Source organism: Cucurbita moschata, unplaced genomic scaffold (genome assembly GCF_002738365.1).
Source record: "Cucurbita moschata cultivar Rifu unplaced genomic scaffold, Cmos_1.0 Cmo_Scf00028, whole genome shotgun sequence".
NCBI lineage: Eukaryota > Viridiplantae > Streptophyta > Magnoliopsida > Cucurbitales > Cucurbitaceae > Cucurbita > Cucurbita moschata.
In genome coordinates, this window is record NW_019268544.1 from 1,607,595 (window position 1) to 1,627,468 (window position 19,874).

The 19,874-nt window shown below is 34.1% G+C and overlaps 2 protein-coding genes across 3 annotated transcripts in view; one reads left to right on the forward strand and one right to left on the reverse strand.

Annotated features, from left to right (window-relative positions):
* The window catches only part of LOC111463369 (protein SLOW GREEN 1, chloroplastic), a 20,527-nt gene extending 16,457 nt beyond the window's left edge, over positions 1–4,070 (reverse strand). The window contains exons 1-4 of one of the 2 annotated variants that reach the window (XM_023107283.1): positions 3,398–4,070; positions 2,191–2,337; positions 1,988–2,068; positions 710–1,112 (exon numbers count right to left, since the gene is read on the reverse strand). In XM_023107283.1, coding sequence (XP_022963051.1) covers positions 927–1,112; positions 1,988–2,068; positions 2,191–2,337; positions 3,398–4,042 — 1,059 coding nt within the window. In that variant the 5' untranslated portion in view covers positions 4,043–4,070 and the 3' untranslated portion in view covers positions 710–926. Of the gene's footprint in view, positions 1–709; positions 1,122–1,987; positions 2,069–2,190; positions 2,338–3,397 lie in introns of both variants that reach the window. The other variant, XM_023107282.1, reaches the window with a different exon arrangement.
* A 4,539-nt stretch (positions 4,071–8,609) lies between these two features.
* The window catches only part of LOC111463368 (RNA cytidine acetyltransferase 2-like), a 15,451-nt gene continuing 4,186 nt past the window's right edge, over positions 8,610–19,874 (forward strand). Inside the window, exons 1-18 of the mRNA XM_023107280.1 lie at positions 8,610–8,939; positions 9,216–9,307; positions 9,800–9,971; positions 10,103–10,225; positions 11,726–11,899; positions 12,251–12,361; positions 12,460–12,593; positions 12,680–12,773; positions 13,830–13,928; positions 14,136–14,272; positions 14,430–14,527; positions 16,268–16,391; positions 16,556–16,643; positions 16,757–16,856; positions 16,927–16,979; positions 17,631–17,807; positions 17,887–17,924; positions 19,113–19,206. Coding sequence (XP_022963048.1) covers positions 8,835–8,939; positions 9,216–9,307; positions 9,800–9,971; positions 10,103–10,225; positions 11,726–11,899; positions 12,251–12,361; positions 12,460–12,593; positions 12,680–12,773; positions 13,830–13,928; positions 14,136–14,272; positions 14,430–14,527; positions 16,268–16,391; positions 16,556–16,643; positions 16,757–16,856; positions 16,927–16,979; positions 17,631–17,807; positions 17,887–17,924; positions 19,113–19,206 — 2,013 coding nt within the window. The 5' untranslated portion in view covers positions 8,610–8,834. The remainder of the gene's footprint in view (positions 8,940–9,215; positions 9,308–9,799; positions 9,972–10,102; positions 10,226–11,725; positions 11,900–12,250; positions 12,362–12,459; positions 12,594–12,679; positions 12,774–13,829; positions 13,929–14,135; positions 14,273–14,429; positions 14,528–16,267; positions 16,392–16,555; positions 16,644–16,756; positions 16,857–16,926; positions 16,980–17,630; positions 17,808–17,886; positions 17,925–19,112; positions 19,207–19,874) is intronic.

Genomic DNA, 19,874 nt, shown 5'->3' on the forward strand with positions numbered 1-19,874 from the left:
TTTTTTTTTTTTTTTTTTGTAAAATATTATTTGTCATTTAATTCAAATTTTTGTACCATTTTACTTTATATATTTAAAGTATTCAATTTTATTTTATGTCATATGGCATAATAGCGAAGGTTGACCCCACATCGACTAATATAGAGAATAATTATGAGTTTGTAATCAAAGAATACTCTCTCTGTTTGTATGAAGCCTTTTGAGAAGCCCAACTCAAAGTCATGAGAGCTTATGCTCAAAGTGGACAATATTATACCACTACGGAGAGTCATGTTCGTCTAACATGGTATCAGAGTCATGTCCTAAAACTTAGTTGTGCCAATAGATTGGTAAATCCTCGACTCCTCGAAGGTTTGGCAAAAAATGACTAAGACTCCAAAAGAAAAAAGAGTCGAGCCTCGATTAAGGGGAGGTGTTGGATAATAAAAGTCACACCTCGGCGTGTTCGTCTAACAGACTCTACAATTTTTAGTGACGAACATGACTTTTAATGTCTTGACCTACATTAACACCGGACTATTACTGTGACCCACGATGATAGGTGAAATGATATTCACATGTCGAATCCATTTAATTTCAAGAGTATCATGGTGAGAATTCAGGAAGAATTTACGGGATCCAATTCTTCTTATTAAACTTTTCGATTTAAATTATTAATTTTCAGTGTGAGATTTCTATTGAAGTGTTTGAAAATCTTAGAAAAATAAACTCCATTTTCAGTATGTATTTTTCCAATTACACTGTGATTTCACGCTCTCGACACGTTTTAAAGTGGCTCAACATAAATACTATTAGAGCGTCCACCCGGGATGCTCGAAGCACGCTTAACTACAGAATTCTAATAAGATCGGGTGCATTGGTGTTGATATTATCACATTCAAGAACACTCCCAAACTGATAGGCAGAGTGCCCTTCTCTTGTTTGGTTCACTTCTTGTATGAAAATTCAGCATCAAATTCCTTCTGGAACTGTTCCCGTGTTGCAGTTGTAGCTGACAACATGACATCGTCCATAAACTCCCTTTGAGGAAACTCATCAGGCACAAGAGCCCGATACGTCTCGAACTGCTCTGCAGCTTCCTCTTTTCTGTCCAGTAGACTGTATATAATTCCCTGCAAGAACTGGGTATGGTTACATATCCATCATTTCAGTATTTCATCCTTCTCCCAATCATGTCTTCCCTCCCGGTTTAACATTCAACCATTTACTAGACTACTTGTTATGTCGATGTATAAACAATCAGGTGCAGATTCTTCGACTGAGGAATGAAATGTGTGAGATCCCACCTCGATGGGAGAGGGGAATGAAGCATTCCTTATAGGAGTGTGGAAACCTCTCCCTAGCAGATGCGTTTTAAAACCATGAGGTTGACGACGATATGTAACAGGTCAAAACGGACAATATCTGTCATGTCGCACATTGGTTGGGGAGGAGAACAAAACACCCTCTATAAGGGTGTAGAAAATCTTCCCCTAGTAGACGCGTTTTAAAGCCTTGAGGGGAAGCCAAAACGAGAAAGCCCAAAGAAGACAATATTTGCTAACGATGAATCTGGGTTGTTACAATATCGATTAGTGGTAGGCTTGGGCTGTTACAAATGGTTTCAGAGTCAGCCACCTGAAGGTGTGAGACACTAGTCGAAGTAGGACTAGACCCTCTCCATAGTAGATGCATTTTAAAACCTTGACGGAAAGCCCAAAGAGGACAATATTTACTAACGGTAGGTTTGGGCTACTACAAATGGTATCAGAGTCAAACCCCAAGCGGTGTGTCAGCGAGGACGCTAACCCCTAAGGGGAGTGGATTGTGAGATCCCACTTCGTTAGGGGAGGGAAACGAAGCATTTCTTATAAAGGTATGGAAACCTCTCCCTAACATACGCGTTTTAAACCATGAGGCTGACGGCGATACATAACGGGTCAAAGCAGACAATATCTACTAGTAAGCTAGGGCATTAAACATGTAGATAAAAGGGGGCGGGTATAACCTGGCAAAGATAGGGTCGAAAATCCCGAGGATTCTCCTCAACAAGTTCTTGAAACTTCTTCAAGCCCTCCTCCAGTTCTCCCTGAAAAACACAAACACTTTGTTGGACAACACTCCGGAGAATCAAAAAAGTTATTGGTTCAAAATTTATAGAACATGGAAGTAGGTGGGAAGCATTCTTATCAGTCAAAAGTTACAAGTGACCTTCACAACATGCATTTGAGCAATTAGTATCCCAATGCTTCTCTGCTCGGTAACCTTTTTGTGATCACGAGCAATATCAAGAGCCTTATTGAGCATCTCAAACACAGATTGACCTTCGTTGTTCTTATGCATCACTAATGCCAGACCCTGAAGAAAATGCAAGTTCAAAGCATTCAAATTATGCATTGACATAACTCACTTCTTCAATGAATTATGAAACGCTAGAAGACGTTGCAGCTAGAAAGCTAGGAAGGCAATACTCAATACTCAAGTTTTTATTACGTACCTTATATCAAAACATGTCAGAATGTACTTTAAGTAAAAACAAACCAGGAGTCCATTTTAGTTTGATTAAAGACTCCATTGCAGAATAAAGACCTAACGGTTAATGTAACAGACCAAGCCCATGCCCTCCGCTAGCAGATATTGTCTTTTTTTGGACACAATCTACCCCCTTGAGGACCAGCGTTCTCGCCGGCACTCGTTCCCCTCTCCCATCGATGTGGGACCCCCCAATCCACCCCCTTCGGAGTCCAGTATCCTCGCTGGCACACCGCCTGGTGTCCACCCCCTTCTGAGTTCAGCCTCTCGCTGGCACGTCGCTTGGTGTCTAGCTCTTGTACCATTTATAACAACCCAAGCCCACCGCTAGCAAATATTGTCCTTTTTGGGTTTTCCCTCAAAGATTCTAAAACGCGTCTACTAAGGAGCGGTTTCCATACCCTTGTAAGGAATGCTTCATTCCCCTCTCCCATCGATGTGGGATCTCACAATTAATCAAGAGGCAATGGGAACTAAGGAACTCATGAATATATAATATTTTACCGAAAAACGAATCCTATGAATTATTGGGTAGGATGGTGGAAGGAACCCAAGACCAATCCATCTATTATGAGAGGTTGATTCATCGGCTCACTAACCCGAGAATCGAAATAGGTAAAAGACCATATGACCAGCTCTCATATGAGTCACTGGCAACATTACCTTCAATAATAACAATTCATCTCATTAGTAACCAGCCTCATTCAATTCAGGGTTCAAATTTGGCAACAGAATCCCTAAGTCAAACATCACATTGTTTATGTATACTGATAACATCTTAGTTCAAGCACGTACACTAAAATTCCCAGCTTCTAACTCGCACCAAATAACATATAAACAATAGCTACCAATCTAAAGAAACATAAATAGCAAGTAAAAACCTTACATGCAGAGCTCTAACCAAGAGAGGGTTCTTCTCCAAAATTTCCACGAACAATCCTTTAGCCATTTCCAGCTCTCCCATTTTCTCGTAACAAAGAGCCAACAAAAGCCTCCATTCAACCTCATCCGGCTCAAGATCAATCAGCCTCAGAACATACTTAATAGCCTCCTCTGTCTTTCCGCTACTCATTTTCCCATACAAAACAGCTTTCAGAGTATCAATATTCCTTGAATCATGCTCCAAGATCCTCTCTCTCATCTCCTCTTCACTATCCTCATCCATTGTTGGGCTTTTGCCGCTTGTCTGAGCAGGTAATGCAACGACATGTCTTACATTGAAACAACCCATGAAGATAAATAACCAAACAAGAAAACCCACAAGTTTTTCAACGAAATAGTTGGATGAATTCCTCTGGAGTGCAGGAAAACAACGTTTGTCGGACTCGGAGAGGTTTGAGAAGGGAGCATCGTGAATGTGGGAATTGAAATGTTTCGAAATTGAATGAATCAAGCTTTTGGAAGTTGGGTTGTAATTCTTCCGAAACATGGTGAATCGAAATTTAGGCGATGGCCGGACATTGTAGCCTGAGAATTTGGGTCCGGGAAGTTCAATTTTGGAGCAGACTGAGAAAGCTGAAATTGAACCCATTGCTGCAGAACAATAGATGGAACGAGGTTTTTTTATTTTATTTTATTTTTTTCCTTCCTTAAATTAATTTGTTTAAATTACAAATTTTTTTGTTCTGAAGGTTTTGTTTAGGGTTTAGGGTTTATTTTTATGTATTAATAAAATAATAAATTATTACAATAAAATGTTAGTGTAATTATCGTGAGTTATTATTTTTATTTTTTATTTTTATATTTAGACAATATGACGTAATATTTGAAAATTTTGAGGGGTATGCACACGTCACATCTCTCAAATCCCCTATCAAATAAGAGCATAATAAAAATATAAACCATACAAATAATTTATTTTTAGCTATTAACAAAGCAGTAAATTATTGAGAATAAAATGTGAGAGGAATTATTATGGGTTTTTATTGTTGTTATTATTTTATATTTAAAGAGAAAAATAAAAAAAAAGGAAATAAAAATTTTCACAACTCACAACAATACTACGAGGAAGAAAGTAGACGAGCATATCAAGACTCTCGTTGAGAATGGTGTCAAATCAAGATATCGCTCCATGTTCGTCATCATCGGTGACAAGTCTTAGAATTCATTAGAACCGTGAAAAAGAATGATTTTTTTTAGGGAGAGGGTGTTTTTTTTTTTCCGCTTTATGTATCTGTAGTTGAACTCTTGTACCCGGTAAAACAAGTGAATTCGTTGAAAAAAAAGTTATTTAAGACTTTAAAATATCTATTAAAAATAATATAATAACTTTTGTGATATTTTTAAAGTAAAACATCTTTATACAAATGACAGTGTTAAGACCAGAGTGGGACAGTTGCTTTTCATCTTATTTTATACACAATTTTCACTTGGTTTTATACACAATTTTCACTTGCAACCATAATGACAAATTGAACGTGACCATTTTATTTAGGAAATGTGGGGAATTAGGGCATTACACTAAGTGGATTAGTACACATCAAAACTCAATTTTCTTCACAAGGGAAGCAATGGCAAGCGAAGTTGGTGGGAAATTCAGGAGTTTCAACACATTGAGATGTTGAATTTGGGCAAAACCTCTAGGCACTTTTGGTAACATCCAGTAGTCTCACATGCATATTCGAACATCTTCACATCACATTGTTTTGTGTGGATTTCTAGAAGTACCATACAATTAGCTGCACAAAATTTCAAAGTTATACATACTTTAATACCCATCCAAGCTTACAACACAAAACTTAAACGCATCTAAACAACCATACGTACCTGAGAGAACTAGGACAAGAACAAAGAGAGAGCAAGAGAAGTTCGCTATCTCCTAAAATATCAGTGTTATAATATACTAAATTTATGTGTTTGAATGTATACTTAATTTGCTCATTTGACATTTGTAGAGTCTGTATTTATATATACATTTTGTTTGACAAATATGGTGACTCAATAAATTTTATATCTTCATTGCAAAGTAGGCCAATCATGGTACTTCAAACTCGACACGAAAGTTAACTAATCTTTTCATGGCATGACCTTAACTACCTAGACCAGAGTAGTATGTATGTTAGTATAAATTACAACTATTAAAGATTGTGACACCCGAATAAAGGAGTAAATGAATGGATCAATAATATGTCCAGATGAAAATAACCTTTAGTATAGAAGGTTAAAAAAAGCTTACAAAAATTAAAATTTATCAATTAAAACGATAGTGTATTTTGCATGTTGAGTGAACTTCTCATAATTTTTTTTAGAATGCGTTAGATCAAACATATTGGAATGACTCGGGTTGGTTTGTGGAAATAATATTCACTCTTACAACCGATGAATAAGTAACGTGACCATATGTCAGAAAATATTAGGATCGTGCCAAATTGGAAAAAGTATAAATTCTCTCCAATGACACCTCAATTCACAGAGTAAAGACAGAATAGATATTTAATAAAAATTTAAGAGTAAAATAGTAAAATAGGTAGGTACGACTAACAGAACCAGACATATATTATCCACCTTCGGTCAAAAATAATAATAATAATAATAAATATATATTATCCACCTTCCCTGAAATCCACCTTCCCTGAAAAATAATAATAATAAAAAAAGTGATTTAATAACTATTAATAATAAAATAATTATTTTATAATTTAATAAAAAAATAGAGTTTTGGGTCTCCATTATCCATTAAAAAAAATATTTTATTTAAATTTTAAGGCCGATCTTATTTAAATCTTAAATTATCAAGAGTTTTGTAAATTAAAAAAATGTATTATTTATGCAACAACTTTAAATATGAATAACAAAAAAAACAAACACAAATCATTATCCAATTGTAATAAAAAATATTTTTGCATTAAATTACAAATTACTTATGTTGGAGTTCATTTTCGTATATATTTCCTCTCATTCTTTTTATAAATAAAAAAATATTTATTTTTATTAATAACTAATTTAGGTTAATATAGGATTGAATCCACAAATAATTTCATTTATGATTAAAGATAAAGATGATGAGTAAAGAGAAAGGGTTGAATCAGATTGTCCAATTATTTACTATAACAACCATAGGTTACATACATTCTATTTCATAATAATATTCCTTTCTAACAAAGATACTATATTTGATCAAGTATTTCACTAATGATGTTATAAGTTATGAAACGCCAAACTGGTAAGAAAACAATTTAGTAGCTTATAAATTAAATTATATTGAAATTAGCAGTTTAATAGTTAAAAAACATTGGGGCGGAATATACATTTTCTCTTTCTCTACTTCCAACTTTTGTAAAAGTAGTAGGTCATGTTAGCCGTCCAAATAAGACAATGAAAGTTGGAATTAAGACAGGCAAGAAGTTCGAGAATTATGCTAAAAAAAAAAAGTTGAATCATAGATTCATCCAACCATTTTATTTAATGGAGATCGGTAAAAACCATAATTGATCACTTTCTAGCGATCATGGAAGCAACAACAAAAGCAAAAATAAAATAGTTACGGGGGATTGGTTGAATTCATGGAGATATTCAACCGTTTTATTTAATAGAGACTGTGATAGAAACCATAATTGATTATCCTCTAGCAATCATGGAAACAATAACAAATATAGTTAAATGGGATTTGTCCAGTTGGAACACATTCCGATGTCGATTGGGGAAACTTCTGTAAACATCTCTCGCTACAGTCTTTAGGTACGCATCCTTCGTACAACTTCTCTTCACATTGTATTGCATTGACCGACAACATGCATGCAGCTGTCAAAAATCAAAATGATAATAAACTAAAATGTACAAAATTCTTGAAAGTTCATAACATATTTATAAATCTAAAAAACAAACCTGAGAGAATGAGGAAACCAATGAAGAACCGGGAGCAAGAAAACTTTGCCATCTCTTATAAAATGCAGTGATAAACTGAATTGATATGTTTGTTTGGTTGAAAGGTGTAGGATACTTTCATTTTTAATCGAAGATTTATATGAAAATATTTGGTTTCAAATATGGCAAGACATTAAGTTAATTTCTCTTTTATTTGGAAAGCATGCCAATTATGATAAGTTACAACTTTTTTTTTCGTTTTTGGATCAAGAGTGTTATTATGTCAATATCATTATTTTGTTATAATCAATATATTATCTGTTTTAGTTCACTACGTATCGTCGATTCATTAAATTTATTATGTCAATATCATTATTTGTTATGATCAAGATATTATCGATTTTAGTTCGTTATTATCGTCATTTCACATGTCTCTATTAGAGAGAGATTTTCACATCCTTATGACTTGAATGTGTTCGAGATCTTTTATCTTCCTGGACTCAAAAACCTCTTAAATATTTAAAAAATTAGAAGATTTATGTCTTCGTATTTAAAATAATAACTTTTAATATATAATATAATAAAAAATATTTTTTTAATTAGATCATATTTAAATAAAACATTTCAATATATATTTATCAATAGTTTAAATTATATATATTTAATTTACCGTGAATATTTTTCCAGAATACAAATAAAAAATATCTATTTTATATTTAATACATAAAACTATTAAAAATAAATCTGAATCTTTTAATATAAAATTAATTAATTATTTTCTAGGTACAGATCAATCTATTATTTAAAGTTATAATTGTTGGGTATTTCTTCTTGACGATGTTGGGTGGGTTACAATAACAACAATAACAACAGATTACAACAACAACGCATTATAACAACGTAACAAAATAATAAAATAATAAATTATTACAATAAAATGCTACCGTAATTATCGTGAGTTATTATTTTTATTTTTTATTTTTATATTTAAACAATATGACATAATATTTGAAAAGATTGAGAGGTACGCACGTCACTCAAATCCCCTATCAAATAATAGCATAATGAAAATACGAACCATAAAAACAATAATTTAATTTTAGGTATTAATAAAGTAGTAAATTATGAAGAATAAAATGTTAGAGGAATTATTATGAGTTATTATTATTATTATTTATATTTAAACAATGGAGAAAAATAAAAAAACAGGAAATAAAAATTTTCCTAAAACCCTACACGCAGGCGCTTCCCTTCAAAACCCTATACGCAGGCGCAGACGGTCTCTACACGCAGGCGCAGGCGCAGACGGTCTCTACACGCAGGCGCAGGCGCCGGTGGCCATCCCTCTCTACACTCCCTCTCTCTACGCAGGCGGTCGGCACGGCACCCCTCTCTCTCTACGCAGGCGGTCTCTACACGGCGGCCACCGCTCTCTACACGGCGGCCACCGCTCTCTACACGCAGGCGGCCACCTCTCTCTCTAGTCTCAGCACAACTTTCGCAACAATACTACTCAAGGAATGAGGAAGAAAGTAGACGAGCGTATCAGGACTCTCATTGAGAATGGTGTCAAATCAAGATATCGCTCCATGTTCGTCATCGTCGGTGACAAGTCTCGGGATCAGGTTCTTTTCTTACTGGTGTAATTCATTAGACCACTGATTTTTTTAGGGAGAGGATGTTTTTTTTTTTTTTTTCGATTTTATTTGTTTCAAAGTTATAATTGTTGGGTGTTTCTTCTTGACGATGTTGGGCGGGTTACTTGGCCTTAGTCCAATGGATTTTTGGCGTTGAATTCCAGTTGAGAGAATATGTAGCAATGTTAATGGCTTATATATTTGAGTCCTGAACTTTCATATAAGCGAAAAGATAGCATATGTTTGATTGTTTTCTATTTACAGATTGTAAATCTCCACTACATGTTAAGTAAGGCGACGATCAAATCCCGGCCAAATGTGCTTTGGTGCTATAGAGATAAACTTGAGCTCAGCAGGTTAGTTCTCGATGGTAGAACTGTCAAATTTTTTTGGCTTTCAAACTGAACAATTAGCTAAGTGTTGAAAATTGTGTAAACAAGTGTGCTTTTGTGTATATACTATTTTGTCAATTGTTTTTGAACCTCCAACCTCAAGGGGAAGGAAGGAGGTAGGCTCATGATGGCCGTATACCGTTTCTTCACTTAAAAAAATCTACCTTCATTAATTAAAAGTCAAGGCATTTGAGTCCACTATGTTGTATATATACTCATGCCCTCGGTGTTATGATCATCTTGCAAGAAGTTTAAGGACCTTATATTGATTCGTTAAAAAATTAATTAATCGTTTTTAGGCTTCTTTAAATTGTTCAAATTAACATTAATTCTTGTTTTGACATTGATATAGGTTGTCACGCTTAGAGCTGTACTTTGTTCTTGTTATCATTATTAGCTTGAAATTTTTAGATAATTATATGCTTAATATTTGAGTGGATCTATTATTTGGGACAGTCATAGAAAAAAACGTGCAAAGCAAGTAAAAAAGTTGATGCAGAGGGGGCTTCTTGATCCTGAGAAGGTTGATCCTTTTTCTCTTTTCCTTGAAACTGGAGGAATAACGTATTGTTTGTACAAAGATTCAGAAAGGATTCTTGGTAATACCTTTGGAATGTGCATACTTCAGGTAGATAATCACACTCTGTAACTGTTTTTTTTTTTTTTTTTCCCCTCGTTTCATGTAGATTTTCGTATAGTTAGTTATTGGCTGTCTAAAAATCATCTCCTCATTTTATAATCATCATTTGCTGGCATTAGGATTTTGAAGCTTTGACACCAAATCTTCTTGCAAGAACCATAGAAACAGTGGAAGGTGGTGGATTAATAATCTTGCTGCTTCGTTCCTTATCCTCATTGTCCAGTCTTTACACCATGGTCATGGTAGGCGGTTTCCATTCTTTTACAAATATTTTTTCTGCGGAAGCATGTGAATTCATTTGGAGTTATATTTTATGTAAGGTTATAAATTGTATTGAAGGATTGATGGGAAATCTACGACAAACATTCTTTATAAATCTGAATAAACGTATCTAGTTAACTCCACTATACCCTAAACTGGTCCTTCTTCTCATCTATCTATATATATATGTCCACACTGTAACAATTTCTCTTATGTTTAGCATTATACTATGTAGAGGCAATCAGTCTAAATTCTTGAAGTCATTAGTTTTTACCCTTTCATAGGAGTATTAATGTTTGGTTGATGTAATTTCCTATATATTTATGTTACTAATATTTCCATTTGTTGATTGGAAAGGGAAGGAAATCAACTAAAATAGGAACAATCATTTATTTTAATCACTACAATGTAAATAGCAACATAGTTTCAGTTAAGGGAACCGATTGACCATATTCTCTGTCAATCTGAAATTTTCTCATGTTTCAAATGAATTCAAGGATGGGAAGCTCTGACAGTGAGTGGAAGTCGTTTATAGATATTTACAGGAGGATGGGGGATTTTTGAAATCATTGTCCAGTATTTGCCAAAAGGTCCTCCGGAACCGTTGTTAATATGGAAAGGGGAAAGTAACAAAAGTTCCTATCAATTAAACTCCATTTGGAGCAACCAAAATAAAAAGAACAATCAAATTTATAATCCCTCTCTATGCCTTCAAACATACGTCCATCTCTTTCATTTTTAGAAAATCAAGGACCTTGCAAACATTTTTATAGGTTTTCTCTTACATATAGTTTCAAGTCCTTTAACTAAAAAGATTAAAATGAAATAGAATTATGAAAATTTTAACTCTCTAATTTAATTATCCAATAGGAGTTAAGAGTTTTGGACATGTACAATACTAAGTGTACATAGGTTCGATTGGGAGGATTTTCTTGCCGGGTTGGTTGGGTCCACTGCTCGAAAGAATTGAATAGATTGGACAACCCAACCCTACTCAACCCTTCTTTGTGTTGGGTTGGGTCATTGCGTTGTTCAATTTTTTTTAACTAAAATGCAAAAAAGTGAATCAAAACCTAAACAAATTCAATTAAAAATCAAAATCACAATTTGCTAATTGCATTCCTAATACTCAGAAAATCAAGCTGGACTTGTTAATGATACTGAAGTGTTTGTGCTTCCTGGGTAATAGCTTTCCTGCCTTGGACACTATGGTTCCCTTTTGAAATCCTGTAGATTGCTTAGTTTTCAGTAGATAATTATGTACATACAGCAATTATAATTGTGTCTCTTTGCTTTTAATATTGACATCTTTTCTTTTTGTGTCTGAAATTTTATCTTAACTCTTTGAGTACAATGTTAATTGTTCTTTTACGATACAAATGTTGGCAATTCGTTGGATGCCAGACTATGATAGTTGTCATTGTGCCCGGTATTGTGCTTTGTTATTATTTGAAGAAGAGCTCACAGATGATTGTTGCCAGGATGTTCATGGAAGGTATCGAACTGAATCCCATTTGGAGGCAGCTGGTCGTTTTAATGAACGCTTTTTATTGTCACTTGCATCATGCAAAGCATGCGTTCTAATGGATGATGAAATGAATATACTACCAATTTCTTCCCATATAAGGTCAATTACTCCCGTTGCAGTGAAAGAGGTATATTTCAATTTTTGTAAATTTCATAGTGTGGAGACAATTTGAGATCATATGATGAATTTTTTGCCAACATGCAATTACCTAGATATGGTGTTTTTTTTTTTAACAAGAAACAATTTCTCATTGATATAATGAAAAAAAAAAATATTCAAAGGATGCAAGGGTGTGAAAATAGGGAGAAAGAAAAATCAAGAACGTAGAGGTATTTACAATCAAATAGAGCTGAGAATAATAAAACTATAGATGCTTCATTCATTGTTAAAAGCTTCACACCCACTAGTTCATCCAACGAGGCAACCTTTTCTTCTTTGTAAATTTTATTTATCTAACAATGTTATTTCTATTACAAAGGACTCGGAGGGGCTTTCTGAAGGAGAATGGGACCTTAAGAATTTAAAAGAACAGCTAAATGATGAGTTCCCTGTTGGTCCTCTTATAAAGAAGTGCTGTACGCTGGACCAGGTTTAAATTATCTCTGCTACAGTTTAGTTCTATAATTATTTGCCCGTATTTTTCACTCACGACTTAGACTGTGAATGTCCTTGTTTAATATTTGATAGGGAAGGGCTGTTGTTACATTTTTGGATGGAATTTTGGACAAGACACTTCGAAGTACAGTTGCATTGCTCGCTGGTCGTGGTCGGGGCAAATCAGCTGCTTTAGGATTAGCAGTTGCTGGAGCTGTTGCTGCTGGGTACTTTTTTAAAATCTATTACCCGAATGAATACACTTTTAAATTAAGAACTATTTTGTATTTTGACAAGAGTAATTATTTTGAAGGTACTCCAATATTTTTGTTACTGCACCCAGTCCTGAGAATCTTAAAACATTGTTCGATTTTGTTTGCAAGGGTCTCAATGAACTTCAATATAAGGTAAGATTGTTTTCTGTTTCATTTGTATGACACTCCTAATCTCACCTATGAATTTGTGAAAAATCTTATTACACAATTATTTTTGAGTCGTTTAATTGAATATATATGAAGCTAATTTTTTCCTTCTTTCTAACTTCACGGGTTTATGTTTTAGAATTATACCATTTTCAAGTTGGTTGCTTGTGGTAAACGATTTGCCTATTGGTTATCTGAAATACTGCCGTTGTCATGTTATGTATCAAATCCAAATTCTCTATCCTCTTGCTAGAAATCTTACTTGGTCAGATTCAGTCTATCTTGAGACACCCTGTCAGTGTTTTCCTGTTTTTAAAGTACACAACCATTCTGCTGTATTGCTATGAGGCTTCTTGCTATAAAACATCAATACTGCAGATTCTGTTTTTTAACATCATTTCTTATCTTTGTTGAGTTTCCGCTCATTCATAATAGGGTGTCAATTTTTTCCGGCTATTGGCAATTATATAGATGTTGTGGTATCTTCACACTTTCAGTTTAGATCTTATTTAGAAATGGATATTTCTGATTCATGTGGTGTTTGAGGGGATACTCTGGGAAAAGCCATTTTGCCTATCATCTCTTATATCAATGATCCATATTGGACTATCTTCACACTTTCAGTTTAGATCTTATTTAGAAATGGATATTTCTGATTCATGTGGTGTTTGAGGGGATACTCTGGGAAAAGCCATTTTGCCTATCATCTCTTATATCAATGATCCATATTGGACTATCTTCACACTTTCAGTTTAGATCTTATTTAGAAATGGATATTTCTGATTCATGTGGTGTTTGAGGGGATACTCTGGGAAAAGCCATTTTGCCTATCATCTCTTATATCAATGATCCATATTGGACTTTGAGGGGATACTCTGGGAAAAGCCATTTTGCCTATCATCTCTTATATCAATGATCCATATTGGACTATGAGGGGATACTCTGGGAAAAGCCATTTTGCCTATCATCTCTTATATCAATGATCCATATTGGACTAGGTTACTAGTTGTTTTAGCTTGTGAAGGTTATATGTGTTTACAGGAACATATAGACTTTGATGTGGTGAAGAGTACCAACCCTGAATTCAAGAAAGCAACAGTGCGCATTAATATCTACAAACAACACAGACAAACAATTCAGGTTGATAGATTCTCTGACCTTTTCTTTTGTCCTTTTGTGTGCAGAACATGTTTATTCCATTGTTGAGGTACGTTTGAATTTTGGTAACAAGAGACAGAGAATAATATATCATGTTTCTTATTGAGATAACATCATAGGCTCTGATGCTAGATTTCTATTCGGGAAAATATATATGACTTTCCTTTTTGTATTCTCTTTGTTGTGCAGTATATACAGCCACAGGAGCATGAAAAGCTTTCTCAGGTTGAGCTGTTGGTTGTTGATGAAGCTGCAGCCATACCATTGCCAGTTGTTAAATCTTTACTTGGTCCATACCTGGTCTTCCTTTCATCTACTGTGAATGGGTATTACTTCGTTTCTTTTTAATTAACTCATTTGTAATTTAGTTTCTTGTGATGTATTATGTTAGAAAGAATCCTCTGAAGTTATTTTAATGCCTAATTTCTCTAGTTTCCTTTGATCCTCAAGTGATCTTTCTTTTTTCTTTGGCCACTCCTAAAGGTATGAGGGTACTGGTCGATCATTATCATTAAAGCTTTTGCAGCAGTTGGAGGAGCAAAGCCAGGTGTCTAATAAGAGCGTGGAAGGCTCTCTCTCTGGTAATTACGAACTAGACTTATAGTTCTACATGCCAACCTGTTGGATTCTGTGGTAGCATGCAACTTACTGTTCTGTTTAGACTTTAAAAGTACTTCCGCCTTTATGTGGTTGAACCATTATTCGAATTATTTGCATGATTTCATGATTATCACATCGTGGCTAACAACAATTTGGTAATTTATTTCCTTGGCGTTCACTAATTGAAGTCTTTCGAGTTCCTTGGAAACTTTTTTGTGAATAATTCCTGTCATCTATCCCTAAAGGTTTGAGCATAGGCCGCCAGCAGATCTGTGTACCAAAAGCTTCATTTTTTCTCCATGTGAAACTAAACCCTCCATTGTGAATCAAAGCGAAAGAATATAGAATTATCATTAGTCTCAACGATATCATTGCTGGATAATAAATCAAAACTGGGTCCTCTCTCAAATCAGGATATTGTGATCATCTTTTACTTGGGAGGACCTTTTTGATCTCTATCTAAAGGAAGGAAGGTATTTGATACAGAAATGTCTAAAAGGAGATGAAAAATCCTGGGTTTTTTCCACAGATATCTGGCAACAAGTAAGAGAACGCTTGTGATATCGAAATTAGGTCGAGTCTTTATTATCTGAGTTTCAAGTAGTTTGAGAAATTTTCACTATAAGATCAGTGACTAGAAAGTTAGCTATGTCATCATCCTTGTCCAAAGATATTGGGTGATGTGAAAAACTATGTCCAAAGAAAATAAGCATTCTTCTTTCGATGTTCTTAATGGAAGCCTTAATACGTAAAGTGGTTTACTGAAGAAGTTACCTTTCTTTGTTCTAATGCCATCAGTAGGTACGCTTTGTTTTGAAGATGGGGATTCTCTTAACCTTTCTCTTTTTTGGATGCTCCTATTCTCTGTGTGGTTGGTTTAAGCTATTCTCGCTTCAAGATGCAATAGGTGTTCTCGTAAATTTTGAAGGAGAACGTATCTCAGCGACTAATCGGGCCTTCTTTGCCTTCAAAGCCCTTTATTATTTGGTCCAATTCGATTAAGGTCCTTATTTCAGAAATTTGGATGGAAAGTCTAGAATCTTCGATAACAAGCGTCTCCCTCAGTTCAAGCATTTTGATAAAGCTTGCTTGACGGCTTCATTTTCTATTTCCATTTTTTTATTTGTTTTTATATTAATGATATTTACTTACGTAGTGTCATTTTTATCTCTCACTAATCTTGTTGTTGTGTTTTTATTTTTTCACTCCATAGTGGAGTTTGTATCTTTTGAACCTTATTATCTTTTCATTCTCTTAATGAAAGTATAGAGTCAAGGCTCCTGATTTATATTTTCATTTTTTGTTCATTGATAAAATAACCCTCCCTTGTTTGGGCTAGCTCTACCATTAAACTTGTAATTTTCGATCTGATCAGGCTGAACTGTTTCCAGTAGGAAATAGTTAGTATATAGTTGTGATTTCTGTTTCGTAGAACTTGTAATTTATGATCTGATAAAATCTTGCTAACCTTGAGTTGACGAAAATTTATAAGGGTTTCTCTCCTTACTAGAGCATGTTGGCTTTAGAAATGCTTTTCGTGATTTTTCTGGTCAATTAGTATTTTAGAGACAGTGAATTTCTTGAAGAAAAATTTGTTCCATTCGCTTTAACAAAGTTCTTTTTTATAAAATTATTTATGTATATATTTTTTTTGTCTGCTAAACAAACCCTTTATTCCAATTTTGGCTTATTGTTAATGTCTCACGCATTTATGAATGTAGGTCGTTTATTCAAAAAGATTGAACTGAGTGAAGCTATTAGATACGCTTCTGGGGATCCCATTGAGCAATGGCTTCATGGGTTGCTTTGTTTGGATGTGACCAGTTCAATCCCGCCTATTAATAGGTTAGTTGTCTTTCAAATGTACTTGTATAAAGGGAGAATAGAAGAAAAATTATAGATAAATTAAATAGATTTCTTATTAAAATAAATAAATATATAAAACCAGGTTAAATAAATAATAAACAAATGTACTTGTAATTATATGTTGCCTCGTTTTTGCTGAATAGATTGCCTCCGCCAAGTGAGTGTGACCTCTATTATGTCAATCGAGACACACTCTTTTCCTATCACAGAGATAGTGAGCTGTTTTTACAGGTAATTTGATGTTGAATAGTATTATCAACATTTCATGATTGTATATGTTTAGTTGGAAACTTGGGTTACTGTGTTATATGCCTCTATGTTTTCTGGTTCTCTTATTTTTGCAGCGAATGATGGCTCTTTATGTTGCTTCTCACTACAAAAACTCTCCCAACGACTTACAACTGATGGCAGATGCCCCAGCACACCATTTGTTTGTATTGCTTGGTATGTCTTGTATTTTCGTGTATGTCAGCTTGTGACCAGCTGGTTTTTGCTGACAGTGGATTCCATGCAGGCCCTGTTGATGAGACCAGTAATCAACTTCCAGATATTTTGTGTGTCATTCAGGTTGGCACCTGATTATTATTATTATCATCATCATCATCATCATTATTCTGGGGGTGGGATATTGAATCCACTGGATAAGTGCAACCCCAATTCATATTTTCATTCTCTGTTGTTTATTTTACTTTCCATTCTATCTCTAGGATGATAGCAAGTGGGAGAGAATACCTTCTGCAGTATAGCTTCAGAAATTGTTCTTTTTGTTCACGAATTTTGAAACAAATCTAAACTTTTGTTGCTTATGTTGCATAAGTCTATATAGACTCATTCTAGAGTTGGGATTCCGATGGTTTGTTCTAGAAGATTAGGACTTGTCCAAATCAAAATGACTAGAAAAGTTGTAAAGTTCGAAGTCTTCACTAACAATTGCTGAAAGTAAAGTAAAAAAAAAAAAAAAAAAAATCTTATTTTACTGCATCATGCAAGCACTACTGTGGGAATTGAACTTTTTATTAATGGAATCAAGCTATAATTTGAGAAATTGTTGTAGATGTAATAGGTCTACTCTTTGTTTCGTATTTAATGTTAGTGTTTCTTCCCGTAATTGTATTTTGGTTGTCTGAGATTTGTGCATGCCTCATATCAGATATCTAAAATCTTGACATTGTTCCTATGTTTATTATTTCGTAATTATTTCCATTTTCCTTCGTCTAGGTTTGCCTTGAAGGACAAATCTCACGTAAATCTGCAATGAAAAACTTGAGTTCTGGTCATCAACCGTTTGGGGACCAAATACCATGGAAATTTTGTGAACAGTTTCGGGAAGCAAATTTTCCTAGTCTTTCTGGTGCTCGAATAGTACGGATTGCTACCCATCCAAGTGCCATGAAGGTAATGCACAGTTTATATTTTATAAGTGTGCTCATCAGGTTGTGTAAGCTTTTGTAATCGTGCAATTTCATTGTTGTAGCTTGGATATGGATCGCAAGCAGTAGAACTCTTGACCAGGTATGCAAGTACTTTGAGCAAAGTTGGATTTTACAATTTTGATCCTTTACAGATCAGAAGCTGTGGACAATCTTTGAATATTTCTTTTTCTTGATTCTAGAATTTGTTCATGAGCGGTAAAAATAACTAAAATATAAACGGTGATTTATCTAGAATAAGTTCAATGGTAAGAAATTACAAAAAGAGGAGATAAGATATTAAAAAAAAAACTCAAGCCAAAGAAGTTATGAGGTCTTATAAATGATGCTAAGAAGGATGAACTATAAGAGTTGAAAAAAATCCAAATGAGTTTGAGCTTGTTGTTGAAGACTAATTTCTTTCTAGCAAAATTCCTCAAGTGCAAGATCTCACTAGATTTAGCTAAAGAGTTTTCTCTCTTTAGCCATGGGATCAGCCCAAAATTGGGCTCTTATTGAGAAAAAGGAAATCGAGCTTTTATTGATAAAAATGAAAGCATACAACTGCACGGAAAAAACAAGAGTCTGACCATAGCTACAAAAATGAACTCCAATCAAAGATTAAATAAATATCTTGAGATAGTCATAAATTTGATTTGAGATAGAAGCTGATAGAGATCTTACAGAAGTGACCAGGTGTCGAACTTCTTTCCTAGATAAGTCTAAACTGTTGAGAATTCATTTGTGTTCTTTCATTCTCCCAATGAAATCTTGGTTTTCTCATGTAAAGTTGTTTCAAGTTATTGGGTCAAACAAAACTGAAACCATTAAGATTAAGCCTTCCCCCTAAGCATCAAGTCAATTTTGCATCCTGATAACAAAGATCACACTTGTTGGACAATACATCAAGTCAATTTTGCATCTTGATAACAAAGATAACACTTGTTGGAATGTGGGACATAGATCTAAAGTTCCTTATAAGTCTCCTATAAAATATAGCAACACTAGGAAAATAATCTAACCTACCAGCTTCTGTTGAAGAGTTCTCACAGAAAAAACTATATTCAATGAAGTTGTCCCAAAGTCCCCATTTCATTCAGGAGCTTAATGCTTCAATTCATAGAGTAATCAGTTAACTAAAATCCAATTACAAATGAAACATTGAACTTTAAGGAAACTACCAAACTACCTCAAGTTCACTATATTAAGAAGGCATCACACATTTTTAGGTCGTACGTACTCAGTTTTCCTCTTTTCCGTTACTAAAATCTTTCGATGCACCATGTACCAGGTACTTTGAAGGGCAGTTTGCTCCTATTACTGAAGCTGAAATATCAGATGGGGACGTTCAGGCTCATGTTAGAGTCACTGAAGCTGCAGAAAAGGTCACATAATTATGAATACTCTCTTTCTCGAGCATATTAAGTAAAATTAAAGTTTAGAGAGGCTTTCTTTTTATGTTGAAACACAATTTAATTTTATGCCTTCTTTATATTTAATTAGACGCTAGAGCTTCTAATTTGTGAAGGTAACAAGAAAACCTAGAGGTATAAAAGATTCCACATAATTAAATGAGAAATAACCAAAGGGTTGAGTGTACAGAGTTTTTAACGTAGTAAGTATTAAACTACTCCACAAAGCCATGTGTAATTCGGAGCAAGTTCTTTTAGATCAAGCAATTCAATAGAGATAGTAATGCAGGCACCCAGTATCTTTAGGAAGCTGTCATGGTTATATGTTCCTTTGCACTTGAGCTCTCTTTCATGCTTTAGTTTTATGCACAGGATAACTTGCTTATTCTGATATTAAACCTTGACGATAACAATGATACCTTCGATAATTGGCACCTATACTAAAAGAAATTGACTCACGTACAGAAGTGTTCACAAATTATTAATGTTTTGAGGAATAACAACATTTGATACCTTGTTAGATTCTATATTTTCTTAGAGTTTTGGTTTCAATGTTATTTTGCGATTACCTTTAAGGTCTTATTTTACTTGATGGGAACTTTTTTCTTTTCTTTTCTTTTTCTTTTTTTTTTTTTTTTTTT